General features: G+C 39.8%; 1 protein-coding gene across 2 annotated transcripts in view; it reads left to right on the forward strand.

The window, feature by feature from the left end:
• The window catches only part of TTC21A (tetratricopeptide repeat domain 21A), a 35,616-nt gene that overhangs the window by 700 nt on the left and 12,838 nt on the right, over positions 1 to 22,078 (forward strand). The window contains exons 2-15 of one of the 2 annotated variants that reach the window (XM_035129909.3): positions 818 to 947; positions 1,289 to 1,402; positions 1,932 to 2,098; positions 5,333 to 5,455; positions 6,332 to 6,489; positions 9,808 to 9,892; positions 10,274 to 10,372; positions 10,670 to 10,865; positions 11,562 to 11,659; positions 13,155 to 13,352; positions 14,318 to 14,447; positions 15,770 to 15,927; positions 18,985 to 19,197; positions 21,235 to 21,473. In XM_035129909.3, the coding sequence (XP_034985800.3) occupies positions 818 to 947; positions 1,289 to 1,402; positions 1,932 to 2,098; positions 5,333 to 5,455; positions 6,332 to 6,489; positions 9,808 to 9,892; positions 10,274 to 10,372; positions 10,670 to 10,865; positions 11,562 to 11,659; positions 13,155 to 13,352; positions 14,318 to 14,447; positions 15,770 to 15,927; positions 18,985 to 19,197; positions 21,235 to 21,473 (2,108 nt within the window). The remainder of the gene's footprint in view (positions 1 to 817; positions 948 to 1,288; positions 1,403 to 1,931; positions 2,099 to 5,332; positions 5,456 to 6,331; positions 6,490 to 9,807; positions 9,893 to 10,273; positions 10,373 to 10,669; positions 10,866 to 11,561; positions 11,660 to 13,154; positions 13,353 to 14,317; positions 14,448 to 15,769; positions 15,928 to 18,984; positions 19,198 to 21,234; positions 21,474 to 22,078) is intronic. The other variant, XM_088653466.1, reaches the window with a different exon arrangement.

Genomic DNA, 22,078 nt, shown 5'->3' on the forward strand with positions numbered 1-22,078 from the left:
ATGCGTAAAGCGCACAGAATGCTTTTGCGCATGCACGCGCGTATCACGAAAAAACGCAACCCGCAGCGGACGCAACATGAGGTATGACTGTACACCGTTTATTGGCACACATATACAACCTGAGCCTACAACAGAAAGGTCTTGCTCCTCCCATAGCCACAACCTTGGATTCAAGCAGAAACCAACCATGAGATCCCGGGTATAGGGCGGTATATAAATTCAATTAATTATAATAATAACCTGAAGCTGCAGTTTGTGCAGAATGCTGCAGTGCGATTGCTGAAAGGAGTGAGACCTTCCCAGTATATAACATTTGTGCTCGGAGATCTGCACTGGTTGTCAATTTGCTACAGGGTCAGGACCCTTAGTATACAAAGCCTTAAAGAATTTGAGACCTGTTAGCTGTGAGAACACCTTATATTTGCCTTGTCAAGCACTACAGTCTGGGGAACTAGCACTGTTACAGGTGCCACATAATACCCATTCCACATCCGTAATAAATCATTATTTTAGTGTGGCTGCACCTACACATTGGAACTCCCTGCCTATTGATACTGGGCAGGTGCCTTCACTGTACTCTTCAGCACATACTATACACATTTGTTTGGGCAAGCCTGCCCAGTTATCTAGAATGCTGATGTGTTTTTAGTTTAATGTTGGTTTTAATTTTTTGAAAGCTTTAATTGTTTACTAATAATGTTATTGTTTTATTCTTTTTCTAAACTGCTTTGAGGAATTTTACAAAACTGGCATATAATTTTTATGAAATGCATAATAAACAAGCAAGCAATGATTTTCTCTTTCTCTCCCCCTCAAGGCTAAAATTCTATACTATGCTCAAGAAAAATACTTCAACTATGTTGTTCAAGTGACAAACATTGAACTGGCAAAACATGCTAATGACCCAGTGCTGCTGTTTTTCAAGGGTTTTGCAACAATTCTTCTTGGTAAATACTTTAAATCAATAAACTTTGAAAGTACATCTTTCTAAAAACAAAATACAGTGTAAAAGCCTAATTGAGCTAAATGAGGTTTTTTTTAATGCATCTGAGTTCTGCATTCTGAGGTAACTTGAGAACTGGAAACTTTTAAAAAAGATGAAACCTGAGTATATCAAAGGCTAGGAAACGCTAAGTTTCATGTTAGGAACTGACCCCAGACTGTGGTGTGCAAGTGAAAACAGAAAGTGCACCATGCTTGCATATATCTCTGGTATTGTTTTACCATTCTAATAACCCACCCTAAAAATATGGCACTCCCATGAGTCAATTGTATTACATCCTTGCAGGCCGAATTCAAGAAGGCATTGTACTACTAGAGAATGCCCGGAAGCGCCATGTAGATGTTTCCTTATGTTGCCTCATGGGTATCATTTATGCACACAAAAGATGTGAAAACGTTGGTAAGTTCTGTGCTATTAAATACATTTTGTGCCATTCATTACAAGTTGCCAGAAATGAGAGATTTGGTATTTCCATTAAAAGTATTAAAATCAATCAAACAAAAATTGAGGGTGGGGGGTAGTGAAAAAATAAATCAAAAATAGGGTATGATCCTGCCGTCTTGAGTATGGAAGGCTGGCAGAAGAACTGGAGAGAACTGGAAAACTTCACTGCACAGTTTTGCAAGTTACACTTAAAATTACCCTAAGTACACTTTTGGAATAGCAAGCAAGACCTAGAGTTTTAAGTTCCATCAGTTTCAAATGCAATTTGACTTAATTCACGTTTAGAACATAACATGAAAAAAGACCTGCAATTCTATAAGTATTTCATACCTTGCACACTTCATGATGTAACTTTCATCCCCAAATTGTTTTCCTTGAATCAGCCCTAGGAGCCTCTTTGTTGGCCCATCTTGTGTGATACGTGAAAACCAGACAAGTGGATAACAAGGTAGCATATACCACCACCCGTCCTGTTTACTTTCAGATACCTCTGCTGTTTTGGACTTGGAAACCAAATTAAAGGAAGCGCGGAAGATCGCCGGAAGTAATGCATTGTATTATGGTGGAATGTTTATGTGGCTAATGAATAAAAATGATAAAGCAAAGGAGTATGTTGACAGAATGCTGAAAGTGTCTAATGGAGCAAGAGAGGTAAAGTGGAGTAGATCAGGCTGTTCACTGAACATTGAAATGTGCCAGACCTATTAAATACTCCATAGAATGTATGCCAGAAAAGAATAGTTATAACCTTGCAAATGTCATCCTTGTTCAAAGACAGACTTCCTCATGCATTGCCCTTCTGGATCAGAAGGACTCAAGCACACAAAAAGGAGCTGGGAGAAGGGACATATCTGCATCCAGAACTCAAGGTTGTATGCATAGTCACCCTGGAATGTGTACTGGCTCTCAAACAGATGGTAAACATTGTCAGTTCTGACAGCACCAAACTGTCAGCACTTCTGTTTCAGGAAGGCCAGAGAGTGACTCTAGACATCTCCTTCACCCTTCCCAGTGTGACAGATGTTCAGTGCTGGCAAAGCTGACAGTGCCAACCATCTGTTCAGTTGAGGAAGTCAGTTGAAATATATGTGATCAGCCTTCTGGACTGGGGCCAGTGTACTACCTAATCTTCACTGTGTTTCTCATTGCTTATTGTGAAATCCGACCTGTTCTTTCGCATCAACGTGAATCAGTCGATAAACTGCATTATCTTATAAAGGAACACTATTTTTCGTTCCATAAGACGCACCTTTTTCCTCCTAAAAGGTAAGAGGAAATGTCTGTGTGTCTTATGGAGCGAATGCATGGTCCCTGGAGCCAAATTGCCCAGGAGCTAAAGGCAGATGTGCTTTTTTTTTTTAAGAAAGAGCCAAAGGCTAACAAGAGGGAATGAGCTGAAAGGAATGGCTCAGCAGCTGATTGCAAGAGATCGGGGAGGGAGATAAGAGAGCTAGCTCCCTTCCCGGCCCCTCCCAGCCCTTTGCCTAGGCCTCAATTGTTGTCTGCAGAGGGAAACATGTGACTGGCTGATTAGATTATCTGTCTGGAAACTAGAAATGGGTTCCTTTCCTATAGAAGAAGCTGCAGAACTGTGAGTTGAACCCCATAAAAACAGGATTTTTCCCCTTGCAAGGAAACTCAGCAACTTTGAGCTGATCCTAAAAAATGGAGCTTTCTCCCCTTTGCAAAAAAGATGCACAACTTTGAGCTGATCCTTTAAAAAATGGAGCTTTCCCCCTTTGCAAAAGAAGCTTCCTCAAATATTTAATGGGGGGGGCAAAGGCACCTAGGCCTCTAGGAGTTGGCTGCTATGCCTAGGACAATTCAAGAAAGCAAAAAAATGTTTATTGTTTTCCTCCTCCAAACTGGGTGCGTCCTATGGAGCGAAAAAATGCGGTATATACCTTGAGTCCGGTCTTGGCTGGGGAGGGCGGGGTATAAATAAAATTTATTAGTATTAGTATTAACGTATACACAGCAGTAATTCCCAGTGAGTTAAATGCACACTCCCTGTCAAGTGTGCAGAGGAGGATAACAACTTGATACTTCCATGTTTTAATACGAGTTCCTTCATTCTTAAAAAATCTTAACTATCAACACCCTAGATTCACTAGACAGCTTATGATTGGACTGAAAGTGATGAAGCCCAATCTAACAAAGTGGATTTCTCCACTTTGGTGCAAAAGCAAATTAAATTAAAATTGGTTTTGTTTGTTAAATGAAAACACCCCTTTTTCTACTTAGCTTTGAAAGGGGTTGGGGAAATTAATGGCATTTACCATTTATCAATGGTTATCACCCAGCTGTAAAAGCTAAACGAAACATTAAAGTTCCTAAAGGCTGGGAACATACAGGAGGTGAATGCAGTTGCTTATGGACTTCCAAGTGTTTTTGACTAGCCCAGAATGCAGCTTCAGAGGAACCCTTGATCTGATCCCTCAGGGCACTTTGTATATTGTTGTGGATTTGCTTCTGTGTATTGTAGTGAGATTTTGTTTCCTGTGCAAGTTAAATAAGAGTAATTTATCACCAAATGTTTATAGTTTGCAATCCTCTATACCGCATGTGGATAAGGATAATCCACAACCTGCCGGTGGCCCTCATAGGTCTTCAGTCCAGTCCAGTCCAAACTCCCAAGCTGTTGTCTCTGCCAAATCCCCCCTAGTCTGCCACAGTTATCCCTATGTGTGTTCCTCATATAAATTGCATAACTCTCAGCCAACCAAGCAGCTGTGCTAGGGGTGCAGTTGTGATGAGGAAGCAGCATGGGGAAAGTTATTTCCTGTGCTCCTTCCTCCCCACCACAATTATATGTGAGTTTGAACGGCTTCTTCCACCACTGGCTCTGGCACATCCATGCAGCCCCCAACAGCCCAAAAAAGTGTGCTGTACACACTTATCTGGAAGTAAGCCCCATTGAACTATGTAGAACTAAATTATGGATAGATGTTCATAGGACTGCAATGTAAAAGAAATAAAAAACATTTCAATACTTTTAAAAGTGATGTGACTATTTTGATATGATGTATACAGCCAACTACTCAGTAGGTTGTTAGGCTTTGTTGTCTGAGATCCTTGTATGGCTCATAGTGCAGAAAGGGTATCACCTTTGCCAGACCATATTCAGAGGTAACCATTATTTGACTGCAACAGACTCCCTTGGAACAGACATTCCTTAATTGGTGGTTTTTAAGCAGAGGTTGGATGGCCATCTGTTGTGGATGCTTTAAGTTGAGATTCCTGCATTGCAGGGGTTGAACAAGACCCTCAGGGTCACTTCCAACTATACAATTCTATAATTCTATGACAGCAGGATGCAGGAGAATTCTAGAAAGTATCCTTTGGATCTGAGGATGCTGGAAGGGAAGCAAGTACAGGGGTTGGTAATATGGGGGAATGAAGGCTTTGCTGCTGCTTTAGTAGAGGTCTTCACAGTACTATGTTCTTCCAAGATTGCTTTCTGGAATCATTCAAAGATAAGTCCTAATGAGTCTTGTGGCCTCTGGCTCCAAGAACTTTTCAAATCTTAGTTCTGGGTTCTGGGAGAGGGAGAACTTTCTAATACAAAACCTACAACCTTAATTATCGGTGTGTTCCAAACATGTGTATCACACTCTTCCTGCTCAGTTGGTGGTGGGTGGGGAAACAGCAGAATGTGAATTGTCTTGGCAAAAGGATGGTATTTGTTCATAGTTACATTTTTCAGAAAATACCAGTGCCCTAAGGTTTCTTATATATTTGGTTTCTAATTGCGTTTAATTTTTGTATCTGAAAAAAGTAATGGTATGTGAACTATTAAATTGACATTCTATTGGCATACTAATGCTGTAATTGAAGAGTTTCATTACTTTGCTGAGGAGGTGTTTGTTTTTTCCACCTCTGCAGGGACTAGTTTTGAAAGGATGGATATATGTTACCAGTGACAAAGCTCATGCTGCTAAGAAGGCTATAAAATATTTGGATGAAGGGATTCAAGACAATACAGAAATATTTGGGATGTTGGGAAAGGTAGATAATTTACTTTTAGCTTTGCTATCATTCTCTCTCCTTTTAGAGAGGATAACCAAGTGGTTAGAACTATACCCCTGGAGGCATCTTACCCATAGAGGCTAGTAGCACAGGGTGCCGGGGTGCCAAATTCTGAAGGGTGCCAGGGAAAAGGCGGAGACTGGACGCTCGCCATGCCAAAGCAATACCGTGCCCAGAGCCTCTGTCTGATGTGGCCACTGCGGCACAAAGCGGCCAGCTGAGCAGGGAGGCACCGCGTCCAGCCTTCACCTCTTTCCTGCCAGAGGAGCCGCCCTCCAGCCGCTGCCCGCCTCCTCCAGCCCCGCCGGCAGTGCTGTCCTCCCTTAAAAAAACTGTGAAACGGGGGCACCGGAGGGAGCTTTGCACCACGGCGCCGGATATGCTTACGACGGCCCTGCTTGGGGTATTGCAAATCCAACTCCAAAATCCTTTAACTTGATCCTATGCAGAGCTAGGTGCACTTTAAGCCCATTGAAATCAGTGGTCATATCTGTCACTAACTCTGTGTCAAAACAAAATTTAAAAATTCCTTCCAGTATCACCTTAGAGACCAACTAAGTTTGTCTTTGGTATGAGCTTCCGTGTGCATGTATACTTCTTCAGATGCAGTGGTGACAGCATGTGTACTCCATACTCGTTTTTTAAAAAGGAAACTTCTGCCATAGGCATCTCTCACTGGGCAGCTGTCTTCTGACTACAAAACTGTATTGGATTGATTTTGCTGGCAAAATCCAGGATAGGTGAATGTGATGTGACTCCATTATGAACTGTCCACAGTGTTGGCATACATCCACTCAAGTGCCTATTCCAAATGATATGTATTTTTTCTCTCACCCCCCTTCCCACTTTCTGTAGGCAAAATATTTCATGGTGCAACAGAATTACTCTGGAGCTCTGGAAATAATTAGCCAGTTAGTAGTTACTTTCCCTTTATTTACACCAGCCATTGTCATCAAGATGAGACTACATTTAGCATCACAGGACTGGGAGCAAACTGCAGAAGAAAGTAAACGGTAGGAGGTGATTTTCAGCAATGGAAGAAACTGAGACGTGCCATTTCATTTGTAAACAGGTTGGCCAACCTCTATATAGGAAGCTGCCTCTCACTGAGTCCTGTATTACTGACTAGCACGGTGACTTTGGATTCGCAGGCACATACTTGGTTGTGACCCTGCAGCCTGGGTATGAATCTTTAGACTCCTGCCTGGTGGGTGGTTTGATGTTTCCCTTAGACTCCACCAGGGGCTTATCTGCTAGCACTCAGGCTGGAACCCACCCTGAGGACCCTTCTGGAGAATCCTCTGGAAGCAGCTTCACCAGGGAGTCTCAGGATCTCCATGGCTGGCAACAGGAGACATACCTGCTTCTCCATGTCTTTGGCTAATAGGAGAGATGGCAGTGGTCAGGGATGATGAGAGCTGTCAGTTAAAGCATCTGTTTGGGAGCAGTTTGGGAAGATAGGAGTCTTTCCTAGTCCTAGAGATGTCAGAGATTGAACCTGGAATGTTTTACATGCAAAGCTTGTGCTCCTCCATTGACCTTTAGTTCTTTCCCTATAAAGTGGCTATTTAAAATATAATCATAATTCTTCTTATGGATTCCTTCAGTAGCACCTTAAAGACCAACTAAGTTTTTATTTTGGTATGAGCTTTCGTGTGCATGCACACTTCTTCAGATACCTCTTCTTATGGATGTTTAACATAATGGCCAGTAGGTGTCCCCAGTACCTACACAGTTACAGACTGTGTTGGCTACTGTGTTCTGTGCCTTCCTGGTGCTCCTGAGTCTTCTAAATCTAACTCTCCACTTTCAGCAGATAAGTCACAAAATCCATTTTTTTTGTCTTTCTAAACCTTAAATTTGTTTTCTCCTTTATCTGAGTGTGACTCTGTAGCAATAAGTATGTAGCTTTTAATTAATAATAGATTTTCTTTCTTTCAATAATAGGCCTAATTGAAATTAAAATAGCATAAATAATTTTATGATAAAAATTTTGGAAAATATGGAGGTTGGGCAAGGGTTCATTAATGGTATAAATGCAATCTATTCAGAACAAAAAGCGAAAATCATTGTGAGCAATGTGGTATCAGAGGAAAGTAGAATTGAAAAAGGTACCAGGCAAGGGTGCCCACCTTCCCCTCTAGTCTTTATAACTGTCTTGGAGGTCTTGCTGAATATGATAAGGAAAGACAAAGAGGTGAAAGGTATAGGAGTGGGATCAAAACAGTATAAATTAAAAGCCTTCACTGATGACTTAGTATTAACTTTACAGGACCCGGAGACCAGTGCAACTAAAGCACTGGAAATAATTCAGGAGTTCGGACAGCTTGCAGGGTTCAAACTGAATAAAGCAAAAACCAAAGTATTGGATAAAAATTTAACACCAGAAGAAATAAATAGTTTACAGGATGCCACAGGTTTGACGTTTGTTAAAAAGCTGAAATACCTGGGAGTAAATATGACTGGGAAGAATGTAAATTTGTTTTAAAATAATTATGAAAAATTGTGGAACGAAATTAAGAGAGATTTGGAGACATGGTCTAATTTGAAATTATCTTTGATGGGCCGAATACCTGTGATAAAAATGAATGTATTGCCAAACATGTTGTTTTTGTTTCAAGCATTACCAATTATTGATAATCTAGGGTGTTTTAAAGTCTGGCATAAGGTGTTATCAAGATTTATCTGGCAGGGGGAAAAACCAAGAATTAAATACAAATTGTTAAGGGACACTAAAGATAGAGGAGGTTTTTCCCTACCAGATTTAAAGTTATATTTTGAAGCAGCAGCCTTTTACTGGATGAAAGAATGGTTCCTACTCGACAATACCGACGTATTAGATCTAGAAGGTCATGACAATGCATTTGGATGGCATGCATATTTGTGGTATGATAAGATTAAGGTTCACAAAGGTTTTAAATGTTATATTATCAGAAAATCATTATATAATGTGTGGAATAGATATAAGGATTTGTTAGAAAGGAGAACACCCAGGTGGATTTCACCTTTAGAAGCTAAGGCACATAAAAAATTGAATATGGAAACCAAGTGGTTAAAGATAAAGATATATTGGTGGTTGAAGAATATAATTTTAAGTTAAAAACATACGAACAGTTGAAGAATAATGTAAATGATTGGTTACAATATCATCAAATAAATGAAATGTTCAAAATGAATAAAATAGGTTTTCAAACAAAAAAGTCTAAATTGGAGACGGAACTGTTAGAGTCTAAAACAAAGAATCTTTCAAAGATGTATAATTTATTATTGGAATGGCATACTAAAGATGAACAAACGAAATCTGTTGTGGTTGATTGGGCAAAAGATGTGGGTCATAATATCATGATGGAGGATTGGGAAAGGTTATGGAAGAAGAATATAAAGTTAACCGCTTGTAATGCCTTAAGAGAAAATATGATGAAAATGATGTATAGATGGTACCTTACACCAGTAAAACTAGCTAAGATTTATCACAAGCATGATAATAAATGTTGGAAATGCAAGAACGCAGAGGGAACCTTTTACCATATGTGGTGGACCTGCCCCCAAGTAAAGAACGTCTGGGAAAAGATTTATAATGAAATGAAAAAGGTGTTGAAAAGCATCTTTATTAAGAAACCAGAAGCTTTTTTACTTGGAATAGTCAGAGAGGAACTACCAAAAAAAGATATTACGCTTTTTCTGTATGCCACAACAGCAGCGAGGATTTTACTAACTAAGAATTGGAAGAGTGAAGACCTACATACAGTGGATGAATGGCAGATGAAGATGATCGAATTTATGGAACTGGCTGAATTGACAAGGAGACTTTGTGACCAGAGAGAAGAGTTGGTGGAAGAAGATTGGAAGAAATTCAAAGTTTAAGAAATAATTGCAATATTGGAAATGTGTAATATAAGATTTGGAAGTACAGGGAGGTTGTAGAGGAGGAGGATTTGTAGAAGTATTGTAGTATATTAAGATTTAGATATAGATATAAGTGTTAAATAAGAATTGAAATGCTGTTAAGGAATTAAAAAGAGGTGAAATTTGTTAGTTAAGGTAAAAATAAGATGATTGAAGTATGATATAGAAATTACTAAGGATGATATACAATGAAACGCAGCAAGGAGGGACATGAGGAAGTAAAAAATGTCAGGACACATGCCTTTTTTGTTTTTTGTTTGTATTTTTGTGTTTTATGTGAATTTTTTGTATTGTATTTTTGTGTTTTATATGGTTTTTTCAGTTTTATAACATCAAATACATTTGGAAGTAAAATAGCATAAATAAGTCATTTATGCTATAATTTACCTTTCTCTCTAATACTTTTGAACAAATTCTTGTTTAAGAATCCTAAGCAAGGATCCAAATGATATAGATGGACTCCAGTACATGGTTGTAAATCATCTTGCTATTACTGGGAATAAAGTTTTGGTGAGTATTATATATTTTTTGACATTTGGAATATAAAATTGGTGTCCTAGAATTTTAAAGCAGACATAGTCTTCATGGTGCTCTTTGCCTGCAATGATGTCATGTGTATCATTAGTAATGTTGCCTTTTTGTGCTCTTTATATTAAGCATATCTGTACTTGAGGATATGTTTCCTTCATAGATACTAATATGTAGCATAATGTGAAGAATTGGGCTCAAAATCCCAGATTTTGTTTTTAAAATCAAGTGCCTAACATGTTTAAAATGTGTACATAGTTTTTCACCTTTGGCTAACTCACTACTTGTTATGCCATTCAGTGTATTAGCTATAACATAAGTGGCAGTGTCTCTTATTTTAAAATATTAAACTTTTTAATGCAGGCACTGCAAATGCTTAGAGAATTTATTGTTGCTTTGGAGTTGAAGGAGCCCCAAAGACCCGAACTTCACCTTCAAAAAATCCTTGTAATCAGCAGACTGGTAAGGGCATGTTTACCATTACTAAGACCTATCTTGCTTAGCAATAATTTGTTTTCTTTCCTATCTTTGGTGCCTTCACCATTTGAAGTGGATGCCCCCCCCCCAAGAAAATCTTACAAATGTGTGGGGAAATCTAATTTACTAGCTAGCTGTATAAATTGATAATGCTTAGTTCCCCCCCCCCATAATGAACAAATGTAATTATGCATTTTCAATACTTCCATCCCACCACATGGCATTTTTGATCATATATATACTTCATGAACATGACATTAATTTTTTGCCCTTTAAATTTAGTGCGGAAAGAATCAAGATATTCTCCGGGAAGTGTATGAGTTTGTTAAAGACTCAGGTAGCAACCTAATATCTAGTAATGCACATTATGCGAATGAGTTAGGATATCTCCTAATCCTTCAAGGGAGCTGGAAGGAAGCATCTGAATGGTATGCAAAAGCCTCAGAGTTGAATGAAAACACTGCAGATTCAATGACAGGTAGGCTGTTGAGATTTTTTTTTTAGTTTAGTTTAGTTTAATTTAATTTAGTATCTGTCTTTCTTCAACCTAAAAAAAATAAAAATCTTTGGACCATGTGCCAACCTCAAGTCACTTTTAGATCTGGTGCATGGCGTTACCTGGACTCTGGAGGAGTGGATACACATCTGTAATCTGCTATATACAATAGTTACATCTGATGGGATGCTCAGTGTGTGGGGCCATATGTGCGTTGGCCTGATAATTCTCCCATACAGTCTTACATGAAGATTTTTCACATCAGAGATGCTACACTATGTGCATGCTGGAGGCAGAGGAGGATATGCATTTGTTCACCCACTGTGCAAAGTAGATCCACTGCCCAGAAAGATTTATGATCTTAGACATAGACCGTCTTGTTAGGACCATAGCAATCTCTCCTGAGAATTTTCTCACTTTATAGTTTGGATGGAGAAAGGCTGGAATGAGAGTGTAGCATTTAATGAAGAGCTCAGTATGTATAAAGAGTGTGATTCATCCAGACAGGGACATGGGACTTGAAGCTAGTAATATGTACAGTAATTTGGCTACAACCTCTAGCTCAGACCTGCCCAGCTGTTATAGGCAGTAATATGTAAATTGGCAACAACTGATAGCTCAAGACATACTTAATCATACTTATGAATGTGTAATTTATTGCTGATAATTACTTTTCAGGATCTATATGGTGCCAGGTGCTTGGAGGAAAAATAGAAGAAGCAGAGAATCAACTGGAGTTTCTAAAGGAAGTTCAGCAGTCTACGGGAAAATCTTCAGTTAGATTACACTTATTTACTCTGATGTCTTATGTATACGCTTATCATGAATTGTCAAATGCAGGTGAACGCCTGCCCAACCCCATGTAATTGTGTGTTTCTTCAGGTGGTGGTCACTGCAGTCTCTTCTACTGTATTTTCCACCCTGCTTAATGTTGCTACCGGTAGGCTCCAAAAATTTCAGAAGGGTTGGCAGCTAGCAGACCCTGGGATGAATTTAGTCAAAGAATGCCACTGGTCATGTTTATCCCCACCTACCTCAGGTCACCAGTTTTATTAGGTAGAAGTTGTTCTATTGCATTTCAGCTCCCTTCTTGTTGGCTGTGCTCAGAAGTCCTACCATGGGGAGATCATTTAGTACTGCAGTTGTTCCCAGCACCTCTTTGGCTTGGCACATTAGTTTGCTGAAATGCAGCAAGATGTAAAGGAATGCTAGAATAGCCTAATTGGTGGGTCAGGGAATGATCTTGTTCTCATCACTGGCTTCTTTTAGAGAAAATATGCCACTCAGCTAGTCTTCCCAGTACATTATTAGAGTTGTAATTTCCCCATAGCATGGCAAATACATTCTCTGCTATTTTTGGATGGATACAATGCCTGCTTTGCAATCCCTCAAATTGTACTCTTGTCACACAATAATTTCTGCATCTTAGGTGGCACTGTAGGTAGGCTGCTGTACAGTAAATGCATTTATGTGCATAATGACAAATCCATAAGTATATTTGCTGTTTAGCACTTTTGTATGACTTTGCCATATATGATTGTGTGGATGTAAAACATATTAGCTTCTAAGGCAGGGGTCAGCAAACTTTTTCAGCAGGGGGGCGGTCCACTGTCCCTCAGACCTTGTGGGGGGCCGGACTATATATTTTTTTGGGGGGGGGAATAGGAACGAATTCCTATGCCCCACAAATAACCCAGAGATGCATTTTAAATAAAAGGACACATTCTACTACTCATGTAAAAACATCAGGCAGGCCCCACAAATAACCCAGAGATGCATTTTAAATAAAAGGACACATTCTACTCATGTAAAAACATGCTGATTCCCGGACCGTCTGCGGGCCGGATTTAGAATGCTATTGGGCCGCATCCGGCCCCAGGGCCCTGGTTTGGGATCCCCTGGTCTAAGGACTGGGAAAGTGTCTAATATTTACAGTCTTTGCCAACCTTGATCAGAAGAACACAGGGATGCTTCTAAATTCATTTTGAGGACCATGATTGAAACTAGTTCAACAAAGCAAGTTTAGGTGCTTCCTGAGTTAAAATCCAGCCTGAGCTAATGATGGCCACACATCAACCTAAGCCAGAAAGAGAGGGGTTGGGTCCTCTCCACACATGAAGTAGGAGGGAGCTGATCCTGCCCTCCCAGTTCCCAAACCCTAGTTTATTTGTACATCTGCAGTTCTGCACTGATTCTAATAGATTATTTAAAGGGTTAATCTTAAAATAAATCTCTTGTTCATTAAAATTTTTGTGTGCTGTTTTCTCACAGCTTCTAGCTTATCTTCAAGGTGTGATTGCTTCAAGGAAAAACAATGATCAGGCTGCCTGTGCCTTTCTCAACGAAGCTGCAGAACTTCATTGCTCTGCTTTGCATGGACTTCCTCTAAGCATTGAATACTACGAAAAGCTGAATCCCATGTTTATGATTGAAATTGTGAAAGAATATTTGGTCTTCTGTCCCAAGCAGGTAGAAAACTTGAGTTTTGCACTCCCCGTTTTGCTAAGTAGTAGGATTTATTGGGGGTTGAAAGGTGGCAGCCTTTTACATGTTGGATTTGCTTGTGAGAAGAGAGCTGGAGACTTATAGTCAGTGTTTGAAGTAGGATGTGATTGTGTGGGGTGCCATCCTGCTTCTTTTTCAGGTACACCTAAAATTATCCTGTAATTTCAGGATGCTATGCAAAGCAAGATTGTACAAACGCTACAAATGTAGACTGTACTGTCCAGAGCAGAGTTATTTGTGGAGTTGGGAGAGGCAGGCACTTGAGCACTGTAACCTCTCTCTGTTTACCAGCACGAGGCAGGCAGACTGTGCTAGGATTCACAAACGCACCACTACTCTCAGTAAACAGGAGGTAAAAACTGCATCTTTCCCAGTCTGATACTTGTGAGATTTCTGTTTCCTTTGCTGGCTACATTCCAGCTGCCTTGCTGTTTCTCCCCACTTCTCCCAAGCAGTTGTGGGGTGCCCATAATTATTTACTTAGATAATTTATATACTGTACTACAATTCTCACAAACCACAGGGTGGTTTACAACAAAAATAAAGCTAAAAAGAATCTATAAAAAGGCACAGCCCTTTAAAAATGACAACACAATAACTCATAACAAATCACTACATAACAATTACAGAGTGCAATGAGATTGAGTGTTTGGGGGGGGGGTGTACACAGGTTGTACATTGATAACAAAGGTATTATTATTATTATTATTATTATTATTATTATTACTGATAGCAGCAGCAGGAACTATATAAATGTTCCCATAAGCACTCGGATATGTTCATAGAAATCTTATGCAATGGGTAGGCAGATTGAAGTTCATAAGTAGCATGACCCCTGGGCTAGACTTGGGATTGTTTACCGAATACATTAATTTTACCCTGTATTTTATTTTTTTGGAAAATATTGCAATTTCACTTTCTCTCTGTAGCCTCGGTTACCAGGTCAAGTTTTATCTTCACTTCTTAAGCAAGTAACTATAATTTTGAATCCACTTGTGAAAGCCACCCCTGGAATGATCGAGCCTCTTTATCTAATGGCACAGGTTAAATATTTATCAGGTAAATTGAGTTCTGAGTGTCTACTCAAGAAAAAAGTAAAAAATGCTTCTGGATTTTAGGTTGCTGGGAGTTGGTTGCAGGGAATGAGCTTTTGACTATTATTGTTGTTTCCTGCCCTTCACCTTAGGGTGGGTTATAGCAATTAAGACACAATATTACAAACAATTTAAAACAATTTAACTACCTGTACAACAGAATTAAAAATTCCAAGCTTCTTATTAAGCTAAGAAGCAATAATGGTTCTGATCCTTGACTTGGGGATACAAAGATCAAAGACAAAGGGAAAGAGTCAGAGCTATACACTAGATTTGCAATCCCCAAGAGAACAAAACAACATTAAAAATGAGGGGTTGGTCCAGTTCCCAACTGAGAGCTCACAGCTCACCTTGCACTACTGGAGCGGGGATAGCACAAATCTCAATTCTCACGAACAATAAATATGAAGAAGACAGTATTTAAAAGAGCACTCAGGGTGTGAACCCAGCTTTGTAATTTGCATGTCATTCCAGCTAACCTGGTATTTATGTATGCCATTTGGGTAAGGACTGTAGCTTAGTGGTAGAACATCTGCTTTGCATGCATAAGGTCTCAGGTTCAATACCTGAGGGGGAAACTCTTATCTTAAACCCTGAAGAGCTGCGGCCAGTTAGTGTAGACCAGGCTTCCTCAACCTCGGCCCTCCAGATGTTTTTGGCCTACGACTCCCATGATCCCTAGCTAGCAGGACCAGTGGTCAGGGATGATGGGAATTGTAGTCTCAACATCTGAAGGGCCAAGGTTGAGGAAGTCTGGTGTAGACAGTACTGAGCTAGATGGACCATTGATCTGATTGGATGTACAGCAGCTTCCTATATAAGATGCTTGTTCATCCATCAGTCATGCTCCCTCATGCTTTTGAGCAGGCTGTCTACTTTTTTTAAACAAAAGTGTATATTTGTTTACAAACTTTTTCTTTGCTTTATTAAAAACAAAACCTGTAAATGTTTATAAAACAGTTGCAAAACTGCTCCAGGAGTTGGTTGGTGATATCATAGGAACTATGTTTTTACTCTAGTTCAAACTGAAAATGCTACAGACATGGAGAACCAAGTTTTCAGATCTCGGGAGACGAAACAGTCCATATTATAATCACCATTGTTCATTACTGCTCCAAAAATATTCCATCTGTCTTCACCTTAACAACACTGAATAGCATGGGATCAAATTAGTAAACTGTTGTGCTTGCTCAGAAAGGCCTGCATAAGATTAAGTAAAGTATAACATGGTTTTTGAAAAAAAAATGGCATGTTGAGAGCAAAACAACATGTTAGGCTATTTTGCAGGAGAGCTAGAAACTGCCCAGGGTACTCTGCAGCGTTGTTTAGAATTGGATCCAACATCAACAGATGCCAATCTTCTTATGGCCCAGATCCACCTCTCTCAAGGAAACATCAAAGAATGTGTCCATTCACTTGAAATAGGAGTCAGCTACAATTTTCAGGTAAGATGGAGCCCAAAAGGAACAATGTAAATGCTTGTGAGAACAGTCTTCCCCTTTACTCTGGCCTTGCCTGTGGGTCTGTGCTTGTGAGTACCAAGCTTACAAGCCTTTTCCTTGTTACTCTACATGCATGTGACCAGCACACGTGCAAAAAAGAGGACAGGTAGTTTGGGCACTATTTTCTGGAATTATAATTCTGCATTCACTTCCTTTCCCAAAAACATAATTGCCAACTCTTTGTATTCCATTGTTTTCAGTGTTGTCCTGTTCTCCGATCTTTTTTGAGAACTGATTTGTGACTCCCCATCATCATGTTCTAGTGCAACCTCCGTGCTAGCTAATTTAATATGGACTGGCAAAGCATTACAGAAGCTTTTGGGGGCACCTTTGCTTTTACTTAGAAGTTTCCTTCTTGTGGCTTCTGCAACTAAATGTTCCTGTTCAGTACAACACAACATGAATAATAAATTGTCTCTTAATTGCTACTTTCAGCACAGTCCTATGTCTGCTAAGAAGACAGACCTATATAATTCAATGAGGATTAGGTAAATGGGATTAAGATTGCAGGTTTAGTTCCTGCTCCCAGGAGGGTGAAATAAATTAATTTCTGATTTTCTCTCCTTTTTCCCCTTTATGTTATGTCATAATTTAAAAGAAATGCCCATTTTTAAAAAGAAACTAGTAACTTTGTGCGCCACACATAGTTTGAATTTTCTGCTTTTAATTGTTCTTATTGTGTGTGTTGTTATATATTGATAGTGATTTAATGATATGCAGAAATACATACCCATTACAAAGTATCTTTTTAAAATATACTGAAATAAAACAGCTACTTAATATAAAAAAACAAGAGAAGAAAGGAGAAAAGAAAACGAAAAGAAAGAATTAAGGAGAAGGAAAGCCAAAGAGGAGAGAGAAAGAAAAAAGAGATTAAAGAAAGATAAATATAGTATTTACTCATTAAGATCCAAGCATACTATATTCTATAAGCCAGTATTTTTTCAATCTTCAAATCCAGATATTCATTTTCTCTTTCATGCAAAAAGTCCGTAAGAAATTTCTAATAAATGTCACTAATGGTTTTTCTCTAATTAAACACATTAACTTTGCCATCTCCAATAGTTTTGCCATCTCCAGTAGTTTTGTCAGTCATTCCTTTCTAGTGCCTAAAGCCTAAAGGAACAATTAATCAGTAAATGTTCAGTCCCCCGCTGAACAGGAGGAAGCTTCTAATTGATGTTTCTAGGGACCTTTGCTGAACAGGCTCTAGTGAGGATGTGGAATCAACCAAGAAGAATAAATCTCAAGTGACAGAGATGGTTTATTCTAGAAATTGGGCTACTTTGCAGATGCACACACATTACGGATGTACCGGTAATCTGATACTTGGTGCCAGTTCAGATTACAGTTCAATATACCTGTACTGTTTTGCTTCAGTTCTCACTTTGCGATTTTAAACTATTCCTGTCTGTCCTTAACCTATTCAAAAATAATGTTATTGTTTACTTTTTTAATAATGATTTCAGAGCTGACTGAAAACTCATTGCCCATTGAAGTACTTACCCTGACCCAGGGTTATTGTATGTTCAAGTGATGATGGATGTGACAGACACTCCCTACCCTTCCTGTTCTTTGTCATTTTATTCATTGCCAGCTAGCTAGGATAGAATTTATATTTTCAAACAAATGAATGCTCCGCCATACCCCACAAAACGCAGTTCACATTGTTCAAAGCATAGTTTGCATGGTGTGCTTATGATTCCGCCCCCCCCCCAACTTACTCACTTTGCTCAGAAAAATGAACAAAATGAATGCAGTTTGTATTTTTTGCATGGATTACATCATCATCACATCATATAACAACAACAACAACAACTTTTTTACTGCTTGGTGGTAAAGGCAGCATAACAGTTTGCAGAAAGAATAAAACAAAATTATTGATAAAAACAACAACATTCAAAACTAAAATTAATAATGAGAAGTAATGTATAAACACGATGCTAGGAAAATTGGCCGTTTAATATAATGTTATACTGTAATAATGTTACAGGTAGGTAGCCGTGTTGGTCTGGATCGAAGTAAAATAAAAAAATTCCTTCAGTAGCACCTTAAAGACCAACTAAGTTTTTATTTTGGTATGAGCTTTCGTGTGCATGCACACTTCTTCAGATACAGACAATAACAATGATGTTATTGCAGATCTTATATACATGAGACTCCCATTTTAACTCGGGGCAAAAATGTGAAAGGCAGATCAACTGTTAAACAATGAATGTTAATGGTTGTTAATGACATAATCACTTCAACAATGAGACCAAGTTGAAGAGAATTCACATTTCAGCAGTACCCAGTTAGCAGACAGTTTAAATCAAAAGTTGATCATAGCAGTTGATCTTAACAGTAACTTACTACTAGTATTACGGTACTACTACTACTATTACTACTACTACTAATAATAAATTTTTATTTATACCCCGCCCTCCCCAGTCATATGTTGTCATGTTTTAAAAAATCTAAGTAAACCAAAACCAGTATGTAGTGCTTTTTTTCTGAGGGGGCGCAGGGGTACCCATACCCCTAAACATTTTGTGAATATTAACGGGAGAAGAAACTATTTTTTAAAAAATAAATAAATAAAATAGTTTTTTCTCCAGCACAGTGAATTGTCAGTTCTGTTCAATAGCATGGTGAATAATCAGTTCCGTTGCTATAACAACATCATCAAAACAACAACAACAACAACAACAATTTTATTATTATTTATACCCCACCCATCTGTCTGAGTTTCCCCAGCCACTCTGGGCAGCTAACCCCGATGGTGGCCTCATTTCCTGTCACAGTGTTTCCTGAGTCTCAGATGGAATGTGAGTAACGCTAAACATAAAAAAAAAAAGCACTGCCAGTATGGAAAAAACCCCAGACAGTCACTGCAAGCAAAACTACGGTACTTCACCATCCCTAACACAAACCCACTGAGTCATTTGAAAACTAATACTTTCAGGATGAGGTTTGCATTGGATGTTCTTACTAATGTCACTTTTTTCATATTTTGGGCAGCTTCGTGATTCTCCATGGTATCACTTCATCAGGGCTAGAGCACTGAATAAAGCTGGGGAGTATCCTGAAGCCATAAAAGTCTTAAAAATGCTTATCAGTTTACCTCAAATGAAACGGGAAGCTAAGAAAGGCCAGGGCCCCCGTATAGTTATAAGTGAACAAGTCTCCATCTATCTGGAACTCGCTGAAGCTCTTCGATTAAATGGGGAACTGGTAAGAAGTTCTATATATTATCTACTCAGTAAATGTAATCTATATAAATAAAAATGTAAATGTCTGTTTGTGTGTACGAACAGTAAGCTCCGAAACCGCTTGAATGATTGCATTGAAATTTTGACACAATGTTGCATTCCAATACAGGAGTGTTTGTATATACTTAGATTGTATAGATGTCACATCTGTCACAGGTAAAAAACATGATTTTGTGTAAAAATAGCGCCCTCTATTGGACGTCAAAGGAACAGACCCTATAGTACGTTCTTTCCTCCCAGGACGCTGTGGGGAACGCGATGGCATCGTTCCGACGCCAGCTTGCAGAGCGTGCTGGGAGCGGGTGGCCGATGGCTCCTTCTGGCAGAGCGGGGGCAGAATCCTCTTCCTCCCCCGCCGGCGCCTCGCCTCTCCCCACCAGCCTCCACATGTTCGCCTTCGGTCAGGACCTGCAGCTGGGCTGCCTGCCCCCTCGGCCGCTGGAATCCGGTGGGGAAAATGGACAGACCCCCCCCCCAACATCTCCATACGTTGGCCGGCTCCTTCTGGGAGACCGGGGGCCAGATCCTCTCCCTTCCCCACTGCCACCTCTCATCTCTCCCCCCCGCCCTTGGCATGTCCACCTCCCCTAAGGGACTACACCTCGACCACCTACCCCCTCACCCATCAAGATCCGGCAGGGGAACCGCCCAGACCCTCCCCAAAATGTAGGTATGTGAGGGGGGGGAAGAGAGGGGTCGGGGTGGAGGTTGACATGGCATCGGGGAAAGATGATGTCACTTCCCGGGGGCAACAGATAGAGGGGTGTTGTTGCATCATCCACCTCTCCTGGGAAACGGGGGCCCTGACTGAGCCACAGCAACACGTGGCCAGGTACAGCTAGTGTCTAATATTTTTAAAGGAAGCAAAACCCTCTGGGGTAAAGAGCAAACCTGATGAACTCACTCAATTTAAAAGTAAACTGGTCAAAAATAAACTGGAGAAACTAGCAATTACATAACTTCAGATGTTCTTTTATGTTCTTTGAAGGGAAGATTATTGGAAATGATTTCTGCAAGAGGTTGAATCAGATCCTGCAGTTTTATTCAAAACCTAATGGGCTTATCTGTCCTGAGCCCATTCACTGGTAGCAGATTCAGAACAGAACGGGAAGGACTTCCGTCAGGCAGCTCATTATACCATTGTCTTTTGGAACTCCCATTTCAAAAGGCAGCAATTTAGACAAAACCATAGAATTGCAGATTGGTACAATGCAGGATACGGGACGTGGATGGCGCTGTGGGTTAAACCACAGAGCCTAGGGCTTGCTGATCAGAAGGTCGGCGGCTTGAATCCCTGCGATGGGGTGAGCTCCCGTTGCTCGGTCCCTGCTCCTGCAGTTCAAAAGCACGAAGTGCAAGTAGATAAATAGGTACCGCTCCGGCAGGAAGGTAAACGGTGTTTCTGTGTGCTGCTCTGGTTCACTAGAAGCGGCTTAGTCATGCTGGCCACATGACCCAGAAGCTGTACGCCGGCTCCCTCGGCCAGTAAAGCGAGATGAGCGCTGCAACCCCAGAGTCGTCTGCGACTGGACCTAACGGTCAGGGGTCCCTTTACCTTTACAATGCAGGAATCTTAACTAAAGCATCCATGACAGGTGGGCATCCAACCTCTGCTTAAAAACCTCCAATGAAGGAGAGTCCACTATCATGAAAGGGAGTCAAATGATTTCTTTCTGAATATTTGAGCCTTTGCTCATGGAACTCAAATAGATCAGTAAATTGCCTGGTATTAGGGGAAAGCATATAAGGAATACAATGATAAAAATAATAGGTAAACCACTCTCAGCTTCAGTTCTCTGCAATATGATGATAGTAATACGGATCTGCTTTACAGAGTTGTTGTAAAGTTGACTGAGATTAATGTATATGGAGGGTTTTGAGTGTTCAAAAACTGCTATATAAATGTTAATTCCTATAATTATTAGCAGCAGTAGCATCACCTTTTCTATGTAGCATTTAAGTTTTTGAAGAATTTCCATGTATTGTTTTAACATTCTAGCATGAAGCTACTAAGATAATGCAAGATGCCATTATTGAATTTAATGGGACTTCAGAAGAAACCCGTGTCATGGTTGCTAATGTAGATTTGGCTCTCAGCAAAGGGGAAGTGGATTCAGCCCTAACTATGCTGAGGAATGTGACACCATGCCAGCCGTATTACACTGAGGTTAAGGAAAAAATGGCTCAGATATACCTTCAAGTCCGAAAGGATAAGAGACTGTATATTGGATGCTATTGGTAATGTTTCAAGTTAATTTTGCTTTTTGCAAGTATTCTTTTTCATATCTTGCTTGAGGGGCAGGAATGAATACAGAGCATTAGAGCAAGGCTTATTCAAGAGACTATCAGACTATAAGATTTTTCCTTCTCCAAGTACAGCACTGTGATGCAGACCCTCCAAGTGTCCCTATTTTCCAGAGATGTCCTGATTTAGAGAAGCCGTCCCAGTTTCTGATTTGATTCCGGAATGTACTTTTCCTTAGAACATCCCTATTTTCACTGGAGAAATGTTGGAGGGTATGGAGTTATCTGACCTTCAAGCCATCTGAAGGCAATCCTGTATAGGGACAGTTTAAAAAAATAATGTTATATTATGTTTTTATATATGTTGAAAGATGCCCAGAGTGGCTGGGGCAACCCAGTCAGATGGTTTGGGTACGAACAGTAAAATTATGGAATGGGGTCACGAAGAGTCGGACACGACTAAACGACTAAACAACAACATGGAATGGGGCGTCCCTCTTTTCAGCGGAGAAATGTTGGAGAGTATGTGTGATGAAGAGGAAAAACATTATCTGTTCTTCAGGCAAACCTCTATTCCTAACACAGCAATGTATTAGGGA

This window comes from Zootoca vivipara, chromosome 11, assembly GCF_965207765.1.
Source record: "Zootoca vivipara chromosome 11, rZooViv2.hap1.1, whole genome shotgun sequence".
Taxonomy (NCBI): Eukaryota; Metazoa; Chordata; class Lepidosauria; order Squamata; family Lacertidae; genus Zootoca; species Zootoca vivipara.